The following is an 18,751-nucleotide window of genomic DNA, read 5'->3' on the forward strand; positions in this document are numbered from 1 at the left end:
TAAACTCTACCCATGAAGCATTAACTCCTCATTGCCCCCTCCCCCTAGCCCCTGGAAACCTCTAATTTACTTTCTGTCTCTGTGTACTTGCCTATTCAAGACATTTCCTATCAGTGGAATCCTACAATATCTGCCCTTTTGTGTCTGGCTTCTTTCACTGAGTAGAAGATTTTCAGGGTTTATCCATGATGTAGGAAGTATCTGAGTTTCTTCTTTATGGCTGAGTAATATTCTGTTGTATGTATATACCGTGTTTGGTTTAACCGTTCGTCTTTGATAGATGCTTGGGTGGTTTCTGCCTTTTGGCCATTGTGAACTGTGCCGCTGTGAACATTCACGTTAGAGCACCTGTCTGAGTCCCTGCTTTCCGTTCTCTGGGGAGTGGGGTAGCTAGGAGTGGAATCGTAGGATTCCGCAGCTTCTCGAGTTAGCCATTCCTTCCTCTCGCTATCCCAGAGCACACTGTAGGAGACTCTGCTGTGGTGTTCTGTATCCTACATGATTTCTGTCTGTGCTTCCTGGGGCTGTCTGCAGCCTGCAGACCGCTGTCTGTACCGAGCACGATCAGCACACAGCTGCCAAATGATTACACGAATGAATGACAAACAAGCAGGCAACCTAACCAGTCCTATTATGGATGGTGACTGACTGTACCAAAGAGTGTTTGCTGTGAAGTCCTGCTTATAATCAGGTTCTAAAGAGAAACAGCTTACTGATCTCTGCTGGGGTGGGAGAAAGTGCAACACTGCGAGGCTAGACGCTTGCCTGTAAGCGGAGGCTCCGTGCAATAGCCGGAAGTATTTGAAATCCAGCCACAGTCCGCAGCACCAACCACCTGCCAGCAGGGCTTGTGGCACATGGCTGAGTGATGTGTTCGTCTGAGATTAAAAGAAAAAAATACAGATCACCAATAAAAAACATCCAACGAGCCTTTTCTACCCTGCCTTTAGACATTCCGTCCGGCCGCTATGCTGATAGAACGATCGTCTGACTTCGGGAAAACCTGGGGCGTGTACCGATACTTTGCCTATGACTGCGAGAGCTCGTTTCCAGGCATTTCTGCTGGTCCCATGAAGAAAGTGGATGATATAATCTGTGATTCCCGCTATTCTGACATTGAACCCTCAACGGAAGGAGAGGTTTGTTTGCTTTTCTTGTTTCACATTCTACTTATAAATCCTTTTTGATCATTGCAAAAATACCCATTACTTTTGTATCTATTTTTAGGTGATATTTCGTGCTTTAGATCCTGCTTTCAGAATAGAAGATCCTTATAGTCCAAGGATACAGAGTAAGCTTGTTTTCGAATAACAGCTTTGATGGAAAACAGCAATCATGGAAGAACTCTTACCCAGAACACTGCTGCCCCGAATCTGAGCTATTCAGTGCTAAATCCATCCTCTTTATTTCCTTTTTTCTCCACAGTACCCAATCAGAGGTCCTTGAAATTGGCAGGAATCAAAGTCCTCCCTGACCGGGAATACATTTTGATTAGAGTAAAAGATTTATGTCATAATACTCAAACAGTTATGCTGGTCATAATACCTTATTTTATTGCTCAGTACAATATATATGTATATAAATATATGTTATATACTATATGTTATATATATTTATATATATTTATATATATATAACATATAATTTGTGTATATTATATGACATGTATATATAAATTAGGGTACAGATTAAGCCGTTGTAACAAAGTGTCCCAAAAAATACAGTGGCTCAAATAAAATAGAAGTTTATTTCTCTCTTATGAAATCGTCCAGAGAAGAAAGGTAGCTCAATGGCTACAAGTAGGATTACCAGATAAAATAAAGGCTGACGCCCAGTTAAATCTGAATTGGAGATAAATAGCAAGTTATTTTTTTTTAGTATAACTCTATCCCGTGGAATATTTGTGACCAGTACAAGGATATCCCATGCAATATTTGTGGTTGGTGTGACTATGTCCCATGTAATGTTTGAGACAGACATTACTGAAAAAAATATTGTTTATCTGAATTTCAAATATAACTGAGCAACTTGTATTTTTGTTGCTACATCTGGCAACCCTAGCCATTAGGCCACCCAGGTCCCTTCTGTCTTGTAGTCTTTATCTGCATGGTTGGAGCTGAAGCAACGCTACCATGTCGTTGTCCCAACCTATGGGTTGGGAGGAAGAGAAGGGCAGGTGACATGGAAGCTGTACGTCCCCTGTGTTCACATCCCACTGGCCAAAATTAATCACATGGCCAACCTCAAGACACACTGAGAAACCTCTAGCTAGGTGGCCATGTGCCTTCTCACACTCTTGCCTGTTGCTCTTCTTGTCAAAGGAAGAAAAGAAGAGTACTGGGGAGAAATCTGAAGTGTCAGCCATGCTCAATATGCTCAGTCAGATGAGGGTTGTATTCCCATTTAACAGATGAGGAAACTGAGGCTCAGAGAGTTGGAATAATGTGCATAAGGGGACAGTCGTCAGATCCTGAACCCCTATGTTATGGTTCTAAATCTAATTTAGAATCTTTCTAGCATGTAACAGCCATGCCTCAGTTATTACAGAATTACATTTTGATCATCTTGGAAGGCAAAATATGCACTAATTAAAAGAATGAGGCTTGAAGTCTGACAGACCTGGGTTTAAATCCCAGTTCCAGCAGATTATCGTTCTGTGACCTTGGGCAAGTAATCTGCTTAAACCTGTTCTTTTTTTGGGCTCTGCTTTTTTCATCTGTACGAAGAGATAGTAATATTGACTTGAACATCATTATGGAGGGAAAATGAGTTCTAGAAACGACCTTCTGACGTGCCTGACACACAGGAAGTGTTCAGTAAATTGAAGCAGCTGCTGTTCTTGATGTTGCCACGAGCCGTGGCCCGGGTCTTGCCTGAACCTGGTCCCCGTACCTCAGAGAGAGGGGATGAGACTCCCGCTCCTGCTACTAAGGTGTAGTCAGCTAAGCAGAGGCAGGGCTGATTCTTGCTGATTGTTCCCAGCTGCCGATGGCCCTGTTTGAAGCTAAGGCACCATAGACCCTCCCAGCGTGAAGCATGGAAAAGTAAAATGGAAAGCATCCAAGAAATATTGCCAGAAAAGTGATGTTTCCCCACTTAAATTAATTTTACATGCGGCCCAGACTATCTCTGGTCTGTAATTTACTCATTCATTCTATTATAAAACAAATATTGATGGCACATCCAGCCCTGGGCCATTTCTGAGTGCGCGCCCTTCCTGCTCTCAAAATCCAGTGAGAAATGTCCACATCGGCTCCGCAACAGACGCTTCGTGGGGTCCTAAAAGGACTCACGGTCTGCTCCTTCTTGGGTGACATTTGCAGGACTTGGGGAATGTGTTGCCATTGTAATTCTCTTATCTTTTTTTGTTAAATGGCCTCAGAAAAATCTTGTCTGTATACAAGAGGCATCCGTTTTAACCGATGATGCTTTTGATTGACTTTGTCCTCTAGAGAACAGCTCAAGTCTCTTGAGTTGTCCCTGGTGTTGAGACCTCGGGGCCTCACTTCAAAAGCGAGGTTTGCCTCACACCAGCAGTCCATGGACAAGGCTTGGTTGTTGGTAACTGTGCTAGGAGAGAGGGGAAGAGTATACTTGCTCTTCTGCGGGCTCCCACAAAGATCAGTTCAAGGGCTCCTAAACACTCCCGCTGCTCTTCCGCTTTGTCGTCTGGCTGCTTGTCAATAGGGGCTTGTGCTCATTCTGTGTGCAGGAGGAAATGTTGGCATTCACAAATTCCATTCAGCTAAGTCGTACCACGCTTTCTCTGTTTAGTTTTTGATTTTACAAAGAGCCTAAGTTCAATGCATGGGCTCATGGACTGTCCGTTTCAACCCACAGCTATTTCTATAGTCTTCATTGTAAGCTGTGCATATATTATAAGCTGTTAAAATTGTACTTGGGCTTTGAAAGTTTCTGATGCCTTGGGCCAATACCTTGTCGTCCTGTGTGGCAAATGAGAATGCATCAGCACCGATGAGGGTAAAGCTTAGGAGCAATTTCAGGCTACACAGGACATGGGAAGACTGATGGACTAATGAGTCTTTCGGGGTCCACTTCAGCAAGAGCAACTTAGCCAGCGATGGAAACACTGGTGGAGAAGGATGAATGGCTGGCTCCTGGTTTACCAAGTTACTATAGAATATAATTGATGGCCCCACTTCTGTAATAAGCATAGATCCATAGACCCAGGAGAGAGAAGAAAAGATAAGAGAAATTGATCCTTAATAACCTAACTTAATATTTAGGAAAAAACAACTTACCCCTAATACTGAGCTCCTTTATCCTTATGTCACACTATGGATGACAAACTAGGACAAAAAAGTGGGAGACTGTGATGTTGTGTCAAAATTTGGTGGAGATCTTCTGTCCCCGGAGAGTGGTTATTCCACAGTGTCCAATCTATTTTAGTAACTTGGATTTCATCTATACAGTGGGAAATTTCGGATAGTGTTTTTTTTCCTCCAAAAATAAACACAAAAATGTTCCATCCTAACTATCTTGTAATAAGAGAATTGGAGTGTGTTGATAAACCCTTTCCCACCTGCATGGAATCCTCTGGTTTTGAGACTGATGCTCATTGCTGTGGGCGCAGGATGATACTGCAATCGTTCAGATTACTGTGTGCTAGAGGATTCTGGCAGCCGTGCAACTGTGTTCTTAAATTTCTCTGCTTTCGTGCTTCTTCCTGAAACAGTCTGATGCTCTTTCTAAACTGGTGAGGAGGGAGCAACTCTTCTCTTTTCTAGACACTGTCCCATTATGCCGAGCTTTACTAGTATGGCCATTGAGACCATACAAGCGGGTAGCCTTAACTTAAGCCATTTTTATTTGTTGTGCCTTTCTATAGAGAGATGTTGTATAATTGCAAATGAAGTCTTACGTGTTTGATCAGACTTTCCTTCCATCTTGGTGACCTTCGTAGATCTATTAAAAATCACCAATTTGAGAATCAAGTTTGTGAAGCTACACACTTTGGGCGATAACCTTTTGGATTCCAGAATGGAAATCAGAGAGAAGTATTACTATGCAGTGTATGATATGGTGGTTCGAGGAAATTGCTTCTGTTACGGCCATGCCAGCGAATGTGCGCCTGTGGATGGAGTCAATGAAGAAGTAGAAGGAATGGTAAGCAAGCACTCTGAGGGGCTTTCTCCTTTATTTTTTTTTTAAGATTTATTTATTTATTTGAGAGATGGAGAGTACAGAGGGAGAGGGAGAAGCAGGCTCCCCACTGAGCAGGGAGCCTGACGCGGGACTTGATCCCAGGACCCTGAGATCATGACCCGAGCTGAAGGCAGATGCTTCAAGACTGAGGCACCCAGGTGTCCCAGGCTCTCTCCTTATTTATTTATTTATTTATTTATTTATTTATTTATTTATTTATTTATTTTTAAAGATTTTATTTATTGATTTGACAGAGAGAGACACAGCGAGAGAGGGAACACAAGCAGGGGGAGTGGGAGAGGGAGAAGCAGGCTTCCCGCTGAGCAGGGAGCCTGATGTAGGGCTCGATCCCAGGATCCTGGGCTCGTGGCCTGAGCCGAAGGCAGACGCTTAACGACTGAGGCACCCAGGTGCCCCGAGGCTCTCTCCTTTAGACAGATGATCCTAAAAAGCAATTTGAAGCTAGTTCTAGCTTAAACTTTTCACAATTTCTTGGGGTTTTATTTTTCCAGACTGACTTTTAGCTCTTTCCACCATACTGGTGGTTGATGGTTGGTTTTCTCTTTGCTAAATTTCTGGGGCTATGAGAATATAAGGCCTATTCATGTCAGAGACAAAGAGTTAATTTTTGGAAGTTATTGCAGCAGGGTGCTGCGACAGTATATATTTTTTGAGTCAATAAGGATTAAGAAGTTTTCTAAATCGCCATTACATCTTCCTTTTCTTGAGGGAAGATTAGACACCACAAGCATAAAGTGATCGCAGCCCAAAAAACTGGACATTTGAACCTGGAACCATAGAATATGACTTAGGAATCCAATGGGCTTTGTTCCTTTGTATGTTTTTTCTAGTTTCATTCTTTTCCTACCTTTATGCTGTGTTGTCAATTCATGTACTTCTAAAAATTGGGGATTTGGGTGATTTGCCAAATGGATAAAGTTAGGGTATTTTACCTGTTTCTAAGTGACCTGGTAATTCTTACAGACCCGTAGGATTTTAGAGCTCAATGGGATTTACTCAACCAACTATCCTTATTAGAAGGGAGCAGAGATTAAATAGCTCACCAGAGGGCCCTAAGTCAGCAGCAGATGGAAATTCATGCCTAGCTTGTCCCATTCTGCCCCAGGGTTCCTTCTGTCATTAGACTCTGGGCCTCCCTTGATGAAGGGTGTGCCTTCCTTCCTTACTGTTTGCTTTGCCAAGATTGTTAGTCCTCATCTCAGAAGGTCCAGGATTGCGTGCATTCAACTGGCTGAAATTTCTGCTCTCCATTTGGTCCACTTAGAACACTTGCCCTGTAGATAAAGTTGCATTTTTTAGCAGAGCCTAAAGGGAGGACATGTCTTTGTAATCTCGTTGCCACATCTTTCAGAGAATGCTGGGTACGTTGTATTTACTTTTCAGCATAGCAAATCTGGTGTGCAGATCATGTCCCGTAGACCTGTCACTATCAGGGGTCTCAGTACCATGTGCTGTTGGTTTAGACACTGCAGAGTCCTGTGGTGTGTGCTTTGGAACTGTTTTTTTTATTCTGTGTAAAACTAGCTTGTAAGGAGACGATTTTACTCTTTTGCTCACTTGCGCTCCTGTCAAGGTGAGTCCAGGACGGACCTGTCTGTCCTGTTCCTGAATTCCATTCTATAGAAACTAGTGTTAAGGTGAGGTGCCCATGCACACGCGTATTTGCTAGATTGAAAGAATTTGTCTTTTACGTGCCTCAGGGGCTTCAGCATAGCTTGCTGGAGACACAGTGCAAAAGAACACCTCCTGGGCCCTTCATCAAGCAAAATAATTTGTATTTTTTTCCTGAGATTTTCTATTTCCTTTCTTAAAGAAAAAAAAGGTAAATGTGAATGTGGTAAATGATTAATATTGTGAATCTCATTTTGGTTTGGAAAAATAATGAAGTGCTGTGCCTGAAGTAAAAAACAAAACAAAAGAAGCAAAAAACCCATTCTTTCTTGTGGCATAGTGGTAAAACTTGCTGTAATGTGAGTTGGTGTCCAGGTGGTGTATATTATAACTTTTGTTGATTTCTCTTAAAATAGGTTTCTTTTGGGCATAGATTTTTTTTTAAACTCTTAAGTAACTAGGTTTTTTGGGTTTTTTTTTTTTTTTAAATTCTTAAGTGACTGATGTGCATCTGGGTTCTTTTCATCGATACTTCGATAAAATATTTCTTGAGTATCTGTTGTATAATAGGAATTATTCCTAGAGATGGGAGTTGGAGCCATCAGAAAGACAGAACTCACTGTGGAGAGGGACAAAATAAAAACAAACGCTCATTTTGGTGAGCTGGAGATGAGGATGTTTATATCTTCCATTGGTTGTGGAGAAAATCAGGCCATCGGTCTACCTCTTACTTTGCTCTTTCCTGTTTCTCTAACTTCCAAGGTTCATGGGCACTGCATGTGCAGGCATAATACCAAGGGCTTGAACTGTGAACAGTGCATGCATTTCTACCACGATTTACCTTGGAGACCCGCTGAAGGTCGAAACAGCAATGCCTGTAAAAGTAAGTCTCTATCAGAGGGGCAGTTTGAATCCACTCAGACTCCAGTATCTACTTTCTGATTAGAACCACTGTAATAGTACATTAGTTTGCGAATGGAAGGAAAGTGACTACCCTTTGACCAGCTTCACCCAGATACTCTTCGGAAACCAATATCCACTCAGTTTAAAGAATAAGTGAGTTTGCTGAATAGCAGCCGTCTGTTTGGCAAATTCCGTAGACGATGGAGATGGTGTCCCTGACATTGTACCTGTCTTGAAGGCAAGATGACTATGAGAGAGAAATGAAAGGAAAATATGGCATGGTAGATCCCTAAGGTCTAAGAGATACAGAGCAGAGTTTCTGGCCTTGTTTCTGGCCTGCCAGCCAGCCCAGCGGTATTCTCTGGGCAGAGGTGTAGTTTGAAACCTGCCCTTACCGCCCCCCACAGTGATTCTGATATGCTCTCCTCCCCTCAAGAGGAGCAGTGTGCCTGCCCCTTCCCCCACTGAGACTGTTCTAGAAGTTCAGAAACCAGTGAGGGCTGGAGTGATCAAGGCTCGTTAGTACGTACAACCCAGCAGCCTTTGATGCTAGCTAAGATTGTTTAGGTAAGAAGAAGAAAGAGAGGTAGGGGGAAAGTAGGAGGGAAGGAAAAGTTCAGATAAGGAGATCAGCACAGGGCACAAGGCCCCAAGGACGTTCTTGTGACCAACACAAAGTCCACACTGGGGAAATGATTCCAAGGTTTAATTCAACCTGTGTGTCACGGGCAGTTCTCTGCTAGGCACTGAGGATGGGTCACTGGTTGTGACACAGCCCCTCCCTATGGGAGGTTATATTGCAAGGGGAGACAGAGGAGGCCAGAGCGTAGAGCCCCAGGAGGGCCAAGCTGAGCTAAGCTCCATTTCGAGAAGACCAGAATCTGTGTGGGTCACTGAGCAGGGAGTGAGATGATATTAAAGCCGGGTTCGACCAAGGGGACGGCCCAGTGGGCCTGCAGAGGGTCAGGGTGTGCTCAGAAGGCTGGCCAGATGGCTCTTCAGGAGACCTTAATTCTCCCTGAAGAGCCTGGTTGAGTGTGCTGGTGGGAACGGGGGAGAAGGGAACCAGGCCTTCATACCCCGTTCCTTAAAGCTGGCAGCCCAAACAGGCTTTCCCAGTAAAGTATCGCCCAGGAGATCCTCTGGGGTGGTGCGTTCCGGTCCCACCCCATCCTCCACCTGGTGGCCGCCTCCTGTTGATAAGCTACCAAGGGGACTTTCCCCAAAGGTTTTTACTTTTCTTTCCAAAGAGGGCAGATTCCTATTTCAGAAAGCTCACACTTGGAGGGTTTCCAGCTTGTCAGGTGGATGTGTCCTTTGTCACGGATGACTAATTGTTAATTGCCATTTTGCCTGAACTTCATCCCTAGTTTCCAGAACGTGCTGCTTCCCAGCAACCCCATCCTCCATTGGTAAGTTGACTTCAAAGTCTTTTGTTGATGTGGGTCTTGTCGCGCAGAGTGTAACTGCAATGAACATTCGAGCTCATGCCACTTTGACATGGCGGTGTACTTGGCCACTGGAAATGTCACCGGAGGGGTGTGTGATGAGTGTCAGCACAACACGATGGGACGAAACTGTGAGCAGTGCAAGCCATTTTACTTCCAGCACCCAGAGAGAGACGTCCGAGACCCTAACCTCTGCGAACGTACGTGGGGAAACGGCATGACATAGGGCCTCTCAATTTGAATAGCCAGGGGGTCACCATCCTTCTCTCGGGACCCCTGGTGTGAGTGTCAGACTCTGCTGTATTTGAACTGTGGTGGAGGATGCTGGAAGCAGAAGCTACCTGGCAGTCCTGCCTTCTTTAGTCTATTTCTGTGATGTGTGGAGGGTGGAAGGGAACACACGTGTTGATACAAACACACACGTTGTTACCGGGTGCTCTTTGTTCTTCTTAGGATGCACCTGTGACCCAGCCGGATCTCAGAACGGGGGGATCTGTGACAGTTATACGGATTTTTCCGCTGGCCTCATTGCTGGTCAGTGCCGGTGTAAATTACACGTGGAAGGAGAACACTGTGAAATTTGCAAAGAAGGCTTCTATGGTTTAAGTGCCGAAGATCCATTCGGTTGTAAATGTAAGTACATTTGTGAAAAAGTCTGAGAGCTCTCGTGTATGCAATTCCCGTTTTACTTTGCAGTTCTAAATCCAAACTACCCCTTGGCGCTCACTTGGTTTGTATTTCTTTACTTCATTTTATCTCTAATAAAGCTTGTGCTTGCAATCCTCTGGGAACGATCCCTGGCGGGAATCCTTGTGATTCTGAGACCGGTTACTGCTACTGTAAGCGTCTGGTAACAGGACAGCATTGTGACCAATGTCTGGTAGGTGACTCCTAAGTACTTGGGATGGGTGGTTTGTGCATGTGACATGATTCGCTATTGTAGAGTCCACCGTCACCCTTCTATATAAATATTAGAAGACGCAAACAATTCACAAAAAAATTACTCATGAATAATTTTGACAAGATAGTCACCATCACTGTTAGAATTGTAAAATGAAACCACAGCGAAATACCATTTTCATGGACAAAAGTAACAAATTTTTTTTGAAAATGGGGTTGCTAACTCTTAGGACCTAATGAAGGGCTGGTCCTCTAAGCTGCTGATGGAAATGCACATTGGTTCATAGTTGGCAAGAAAAGCATTTTGGAAGTAAGTTATCAGTAGCCTGTAGAAAGGCACATACCCTTTGACCCAGTAATCCCACTTCTGGGAATCTTTCCTAATGAAATAAGCAGAAAATTGGACAGAGGTGTATTCACCAGAAGACTCATTGCATCTCATACTAATCATAGCCAAAAAACTTGGAAGCAACGGTGGGGAAAATAGTTAAGTAAATCTGGGGGCTTCTGTACAGAGTGATATTTGGTTGCCTTTGGAAATGACAATAGCATGAGGAAATGCTTATGCTGGTATTAAAAAAAACAACAACACAGGATGTGAGTAGTATCTTAATTGTGCAGGAAAAAATTGCATCAAGAAAAACAAAATCTGGAAGGAAATACACCAGAAAATTCACTGTAGTGATTCTGAGTAGAGTGATTACAAGAGTAATTTTTTAAATTACCCTCTGTCTTTTATAACATTCTTGTGGTTTCCTTTATATTTGTGAGAGGGGGTCCACTGACCCCAGATGATGTTTATGACCAGTAAATACATATATTTACATATACGGACTGGAAGTCTGATTTAAATGAGTGCGCCTGGCTTTTTTGGCTTTTATCTGCTCGTTAGGAAATGCATTTTTGTCGAGGTACAGAGAGATCTCTGTGTAGATTCTGTCTTATTTCTTTTTATTTCCATCTCCCGTGTGCTCAGAATTCGGTGATCTCCTCACCTTTCACTTGTGAAAATACTTGCTTTATGCTGTTTGAGAATAGGTAAATCCTTTGAAGAGCTTTGCTTATGGAGTTTCTGATGGGCTGAACTCAGGGAAAATGTAAAGGCCTGCCAAATATTTGCCAAAACTCCCTTACTGCCAGAGTACTTTTAATGAGGAAAATTGGTATCTTAGCTGCTTGCTCGTATTTACTCTCAGACAAAGACTATTTGCTCGGGAGAGAAACTCCTCTGCTCTGGCGTTAGGTGGTTATGACCCCGGTGACCTGCGGCCTGGGTTTTAGTTCAGAGTGCTCATGCTTATTCCTCTTGAAGGCTTTCTGCTTGCACAGCATGAAAGAACATTTGGTAGAACAAGCAAGACACGCCATAACTTGTTTCTTGTTGAGTCTATTGTGTAATGACAGGAACCCACCTTTAGATGTTAAATCTTTTGTTGTGCAGCCAGAGCACTGGGGCTTAAGCAATGATCTGGATGGATGTCGACCTTGTGATTGTGACCTTGGAGGGGCCTTAAACAACAGGTGAGTGAAGCCACACGTACACTCTTGTTTGTGCTTGGTCCCCCCAGAGAGCCCTCCCAATCTCCAGGAGCAACAGGACACCCAGTGTCTCTGAAGAAGAGGTGCAAAGTATAGGCACCTTTAGTTTACCTGGGATCTTAATGTTTTCAAAGATTTAGTCATTCCAAGAGTTAGCTTTGAAGACTCCAAGTATGTTTATGTTTCTTGGTTTTTAATAGTGTTGTTGTTGTTATACTTTATGGTATGTTTTAAATTATGGAAACAACATATGCCCATTAAAAAGAAAAATCCTGGTACCTGGGTGGCTCAGTCAGTTGGGCGTCTGCCTTCAGCTCAGGTCATGATCCCGGGGTCCTGGGATCAAGTCCAGGATCGGGCTCTCTGCTCAGCGGGGAGTCTGCTTCTCCCTCTGTCCCTTCCCCTGCTTGTAATCTCTCTCTCTTTCACCCTCTCACCCTCTCTCTCTCAAATAAATACATCAAATATTTTTTTAAAAATTAAAAAATCTCAACAGTTAAGACAGGTATCCTGCCCTTTCTCCCCACAGGATCCACAGCTACAAGAATAGCACACTAGTAGTATACTAATAGTACACTATTCAGCTTGCTTTATTAGCTGGAGATTGTTTTTCATTTCAACGTGTATTCATAGGCCTCTTTCTTTTTAGCAGCATGTATTCGTCAACCTCTTTTTTTGTTTTTTGTTTTTTTGGTATTCCAAAATGAGGGTCACGTGGCTGGCTCAGTCAGTAGAGCACACGACTCTTGATCTCAGGGGTCATGAGTCTGAGCGCCAAGTTGGGTGTGGAGTCTAATTAACAAAATAAATTACTAAAAAAAAATTAAAAGGGGCGCCTGGGTGGCTCAGTCGGTTAAGCATCGCCTTCGGCTCAGGTCATGATCCCAGGGTCCTGGGACCAAGTCCCGTGTTGGGCTCCCTGCTCAGCGAGGAGTCTGCTTTTCCCTCTCCGTTTCCCTCTGCCCCTCCTCATGTTCTCTCTCTTGTGATCTCTCTCTCTCCCAAATAAATAAATACATATTTTAAAAATACAGAAAGTTGGAAAATGAACTCCCATTTTGATTGTGTTAGGAATCTTCATTTTCTTCTTTTGGTTTTATTTTTTTTTTCAACTTCCAAGTTTATTGGTGAAAATTGCATGTGATCATTTTTAGTTATTGAAACACGTTGGTGTCCCTTGAAGAGATGAGATGCGAGGCTCTACCAGAGATCAGCCTCTGAGTCAAAGAGAATTTCGGTCTCTGTTTGTAACTGGGTCAGACTGTGAACATCTGGTAGAGAGTGTAAGTGACTGCTGAGGGGATAGGCAGATGTTTCCTTGTGGCCTGACTCTCCCCTGAGACAGTAAGCTGAATTCATCAAGTGAGCTCCATGTACTAAAAAACCCCGACTCTCCCAAGATTATTTCCCAACACCGTAGTGGTCTGCTGAGAAGGAACGGGATTTTAGGCAGCAAAAATATCTTCTCTTTGGCCTCCGTATTTGGGTTTGTTCCATTCCAGATGCCGTGGTAACTCGGTACAGCATGTAGCCTCTGGAACTCCAGGGTGAATTTCTGTTCTTAGAAAACCTCCAGAGGGGAGGAAGCAAGGACAATTCCATAAAAGCAGGGAAGACAAACTGCTGGTCTGCTTCTGGAATCATTTCTTCAACTTTCCTTTGTGACTACCAGAACATCTGCTGGCTTCCTTTAGTCATTGCTTGCTTAATACAAAGCTGTCCTCATTCCTAAAATCCTTGATTAGATGAAAGGGGCATACATGGTTCTTCACATGATTTCATAAACTCAGGAGTGTCCTATGTGCCTTTACCCTGAGTGGTTTCTGTTCCTCACACTCCCTTCCTCTGTTTCTCCATTCCACACATGCTTCCTGTCTTTAAATCCACCCACACAGAGCCCCCGGCCTGTCCCTCATTTCTCCTGCCAGAATTTATAGAAATCAGAGTGTGCTAATCAGGAGAGTTGGCGAAGTAAAAAATTTTAGTGAAGATTTGAAGCATGGAATTTGATCTTCCTAGCATAATTGATGACATGCCCTATCTTTTGGCGTCACTAATGGGGAAAAGAAAGAACCTTTACAGATTTCTCTACTCCTGTGACTCGGCAGTGTTTGGTAGTGATCCTCTTCAGTTTCCCCCCACGAGGACCTTCTTTATGAGTCCCGTAGGATAATAGAGGCTCTAACTAAGTCTTCCGAAGCACTGATTCTCCTAGGAGGTACTTGCTGAATGATTGATTTGTTGCAATTGTGCATAAATATCTTGTACCTGTTGATATTCCTTTGCTCTGCCTTGGGTACATAGTAGGTATGGAATAAATGTTGATCAAGTAAAAGAATTTGAGAAACAGAAGATATTTACGATGTAAAAACAAAACACGCACTCTGAATCTCTAGATGCAATCCCAGACGTTCCTTAGGTACTTTGGCCAGGGACAGAATTCAGTGTCAGAACCATGTGAAGTGGAATAAGTTTTAAAATGTTTTGTGTAATGAGCCGAATGGATTTTTGTAGAATAAGAGTTTAATAATCCATGTCTATTATGTTGACAGGTAATCTGAACTTTGGAATATTTTAGCGAAGTAAGCCCTAATTTAAATAATGTGATTTACACCAGGCTACTGAAGCTTTGCCTAGTAGATAATGTACTTTAATAAATAAATCAGAATGGTTGCTAGGTAAATGCTACTTCTTCATGTTTGAAAACTATAAACAATTTTATAGCATCCTTTAAAATTATTGCATTAGTTAAATTGAGAACTTTGGTGTTTGGCGTGAAGCCCACCAGAGTCCTTTCTGGACTTAAGTCCCCAACCCTCCCTTGAGGTTTCAACACCACATTACTTCTCATCTCCTGTTAGTACTTATTTATTTCTGCTCTGTGTTATCACTGTCAGTATTTTAAAAGGTCTTTGGACAGGGATTGTGTCTTCTTTGTTTTTGCATCTGTCTTCGTACTCAGCATTGTGGGCCTTGTAGGTGCTCGATAAATGAAATTTATTATACTTGGGAACCAGAGCAGAAGTTAATCACCAGTGTATTGAATGATAATGGTATCTTACCATTAATTACTGTATCTTACTGTTAATTACTGTGATGGCTGGATATAAAGAGATGATAGAACACATTTAAGAAAGTATCCTAATTGGTTGGGGGATTGGGAGGGAGGCTACTCTGGCAAAACAGATGACATTGACTGCTGATCAATGTGGAACCAGTGTTTATTTGTAATCAGAATTATGGAAGAGATACCAGTGCTGACCAGAGTGTGGTTCTCATGAATGATTGTTTTTTCCCTTTTTTGTGCCAGTGTCTTAGTGATAGAGAAAAGTTGAAACTATATTTTCTCTTCTTATCACTATTTAAATAAAATAGAATTTCCTTCCAATAGAGTTTTTATAAATAAGTGGCTAATTTCTACATTTATGAGAAATCTGTGTTCTTAGTATTAACTTGGCCTTCACCCATGGAGAAAAAAAAATAGGCAGGACTTGTATTAGTTTTCTATTGCTGGCATAGTAAATTACTGCAATTTAGTGGCCTGAAACACATAAGGTTATCATCTTGCAGTTCTGTATGTCAGGCACGGCCGGTCTCACTGGAATAAAATCAAGATGTTGGTAGGGCTGTGTTTCTATCGGAAGGCCCTTGGGGAGAATCTCTTTCCAGCTCATTGGAGTCGTTGGCAGAATTGGCAGAATTCAGTTTTTTTCGGTTGTAGGATGAGGTTCCTGACATCCCCCCTGGCTGTCAGCTAGGGGCCATTCCCAGCTTCTAGAGGCTGCTCACATCCCTTGACTCATAGCTTCCATGTTCAAAGCCAACCACCGTGGGTTAAATCCTCCTCAAGTCACATCTCTGCCCTACTTCTCTGCCTGCCTTTTCTACTTTTAAGAAATCCTGAGATTAGATTGAGCAACCCTGGATAATCTCCCCATTTTGAGGTCCTTAACCTCAATCCCATCAGCAAACCCCCTGGTGCCATGTGAAGTAACATATCCACAGATCTGGGGGCGGTGAGGATGTGGACCTAAATTCTGCCTGCCCTAGGGCCTGACTTATTTTGTCTTATGTCATTATTCTACCTTACTGATCCAACATTTGGAATCTATAGTTACAGAAAAATTTGTTGGTACAGGGGTTGGGGGAGGACATATAAACTTGTCAGGTGTACCATTTCTCTGTGATAGGATTTTTACTTGAACACAGGAGGGATAATTACATGTAATCTTTTGTCTCACTATGGAAGAGGTAGGATTTGAACTTCATTTTTGAAAGCTGAGAGAAGTTTGGGAGGTGTGATGGGGGACAGGAGGGCCTTCTAGCTGGGAGGAGGGTGAGGGCCCAGAGATGGAGTGAGTGTGGCACATGGTCAAGACCTGGTCTGACCATGACCAGCTCTGCTCACATTCCTCCGTGACCCTTCTTTGCACCTGTCATTCCTGTCCTCTCTCTGCCTGTCATGATCCTCTGCCACCTTTGGAACATGGTCTCCTCAGTCCCCCAAGCCGGTGATTGGTGGTTTCAGGAACGGTGGTGCCTAAAAACTTTGCCTGTGGCTCTGTTTCGGCACTTGCTGCACTTTGCTTTGTTGTCGTGGTCAGTTGCTCAACTGTTTATCTCTCCAGTTAGACTGTAAGCTCTTCGGGGCAGGGACTATTTTCCCCCCATTTTTCTTTCCCCATATCCTTTCAAAATAATGGAGTTACCAAAGAAGGTAAGGATTGAGTCAGAGGAAAACTGACAACGGACTAACACGTGAGCCTGCGGACAGCAGGAAGCACAGGTCCCAGGGCCAGTGTTGGCTCGGTCAGTGTTTGCGAAGGAGGGTGAGCAGTGCGGCTCATCGGAAAGCAAAGGGCGGGCACCAGAAAGAGTAGCCGTGGTTTTCAGAGGATGGGATGTCGAGGCTGCTGGCAACCAGGCAGAGGCATCATGACTTGATAAAAGCAGAAAAGAAATCGTTGTGGGTTTTGAGGAAATGCTGAAGGCAGTGCTGGGGGAAGGTTGGGTTGGCGGTGGCTGGCGGGATGGATGGGGCAACGGGGAGAAGAGCGTGAGAGGCCCACACTGCCGTGTGGGAGGCCACCAGAGTGACAGGCATGGCATGACATGCTGGACCATGATAGCGGCAGTGACAACGAGAGGACACTGCTGAGAAGAGAGAAATCATGAAACAAGACTTGGGTATCGAGGATGACGGACAGGGAAGGTCATGTCTCACCCCAAATCAGAAGAATTTCAAATCTGACAAATAGCAGAGCTGAAGGGATGTCAGTGTGAGAGGCGACAAGCAGTTGGGGACGAAGGTGAGGCTGAGAGGACAAGCGGGCCAGCCAGGGGAATGTCCCCTTGGTGGCTGGAAACACACAGGCAGGGCCCAGCTGGGGCAGGGCCAAAGTTTCTGTGCCCAGGGCCGGGGAGGCCACAGGAACGCGTTCGCTGTCCAAGTGGAGCCGGGCCTGTGGGAGACAACCCTTCGCCACTGTGGACACACAGAGGTGCGTGATCACCAGGGCAGGGGTGGCGGGAGCTCCTTTCACGTGATTGGGTTCTCATGAGTTGTTTCATCTTCAGAATTGGGAATCAGGTGTCTCCTCACCTTCATTTACTTGCTGTCTAGTGATGGCCTGTGAAGAATCTAGTTGTTTTCTTTGGTGGCTCGTGTTTTTACACATGTGTTCCCTCAGGAAGCGTCTACTGGGGAGGGAAGAGGGTTTTCTCTTGTCTGTAGGATGAGACGTCTGATGCCTGAGTTTCCGAAAATGGCTTTTGTGGGTGGACTGTGCCCAGAGAGGGCTAGGTCCCACATGCAACGAGGGTGCCTCCTCTGGGCATTGGCTACGGGATGTTAAGCACTAGTATTCCTGTACGGTAGGAACCATTCACGCGATCTGCAGGAAGAAGACTTCAACGGGACCGTGGAGGGCTGTGGGGGACACTGGTAATAAACCTCGGAGCGTTCTGTCTTCCTAGGAGTTGTAACTTGCCTTGGATACTTGGTTCAAAATGAACTTCGGGATGAGGAAAAAATTTGAACTCTGGGAATGGGTTTAAAGTAACAATTCCAAACCCCATCTTGACTTGAATGAAGTTAAGAATGGGTGTGTATAATTTGGTTTTACCTTGTACCCAAGGAAAAATAGGCTGAGAACAAAATGAATACGTTATAGTGTATCCAGAGGCCTTTATTACCTGAAACTGTATGTTTAATTAAAAAAAAAGAAGTTTTATCTTTTACATGAAATCACCTATTTTTTTTTTTATCTTTTTTATTCAGAATGCGTATCCTTCACACATTTATTTGTTCAGCCAGTGTTTTAGTGTGCTGTGTGTGCAGGGCGCTGGGCCAGTTCTCGTGAGGGGGAAGGGGCATGACTGAGGCGAAGAAGGAGTCCAAACTTTTAAGCAATTTGCTGTCTAGCAGGGGGTCAGATGGGTCTGTCAGGAGTTACACTACAAGAAAGAAAGCGATAAATGTCTGAACAATACAGATAAAGAACAGCGGAGGCCTCAGAAGGCGCCACTTGAGAATAGCAGGAACCAAAGGGGAGTCCACGAGAGAGAGGAACGTTGGACTGGGCTTGGAAAGACCAGTAGGATTTGAAAACCCATCACCTCAGCTTTCCTGAGCAGCTGCTACGTGACAGGCTGTGTTGTACATGTTGTGACTACATCGTTTCTCCTGCAGGGAGGTGGTGGCGGGAAAGAGAAGGTGGCTCATCCTGTGGGGTGGAGAGTATAGCCTGGAGATACCACAGCAGGAGTCCTTTGTGAGCCAACTCTTGAGAGAATAGGCGGCTCTTTGCTGGGTGAATAGGGAACAAGGGTATTCAGGCCTACAGGAACGACCTAAGCCAAGGAAAGGGGTCTGCAATCACCCTGTCCTTTGGAGAAACTGTACCCATTCCGTGTGGTTGGAGAAGTGAGGGGAGAGCTAGAGCTAGAAGGGTAGAGAAGGGTAAGACTGTGGCAGCCTAGTGCATCTGCTCAAGGCCCGGAAGTGATACGGTGGATGTATCTTAGGAAGGTCACTGGGGCAGCTAGCTGTGTGGGCCATGGTGGTCTAGTTTGGAAAGTTGGAAGACCAGCCACAAGGACACCGATAAAGTGGCTGGAACCAATTTTACTGTGAGTGAGGGAGAGAAGAAAGGCATGACATA

General features: G+C 44.0%; 1 protein-coding gene across 1 annotated transcript in view; it reads left to right on the top strand.

The window, feature by feature from the left end:
* The window catches only part of LAMB1 (laminin subunit beta 1), a 70,010-nt gene that overhangs the window by 14,068 nt on the left and 37,191 nt on the right, over positions 1-18,751 (top strand). The window contains exons 5-12 of the mRNA XM_028094514.2: positions 951-1,139; positions 1,228-1,291; positions 4,925-5,127; positions 7,561-7,681; positions 9,161-9,349; positions 9,603-9,782; positions 9,917-10,029; positions 11,491-11,570. Of these exons, the coding sequence (XP_027950315.1) occupies positions 951-1,139; positions 1,228-1,291; positions 4,925-5,127; positions 7,561-7,681; positions 9,161-9,349; positions 9,603-9,782; positions 9,917-10,029; positions 11,491-11,570 (1,139 nt within the window). The remainder of the gene's footprint in view (positions 1-950; positions 1,140-1,227; positions 1,292-4,924; positions 5,128-7,560; positions 7,682-9,160; positions 9,350-9,602; positions 9,783-9,916; positions 10,030-11,490; positions 11,571-18,751) is intronic.

The sequence above is a fragment of the Eumetopias jubatus genome, unplaced genomic scaffold (genome assembly GCF_037043125.1).
Source record: "Eumetopias jubatus isolate StellerSeaLion01/CBP00866 unplaced genomic scaffold, mEumJub1_p1.0 scaffold_14, whole genome shotgun sequence".
NCBI classification, from domain to species: Eukaryota; Metazoa; Chordata; class Mammalia; order Carnivora; family Otariidae; genus Eumetopias; species Eumetopias jubatus.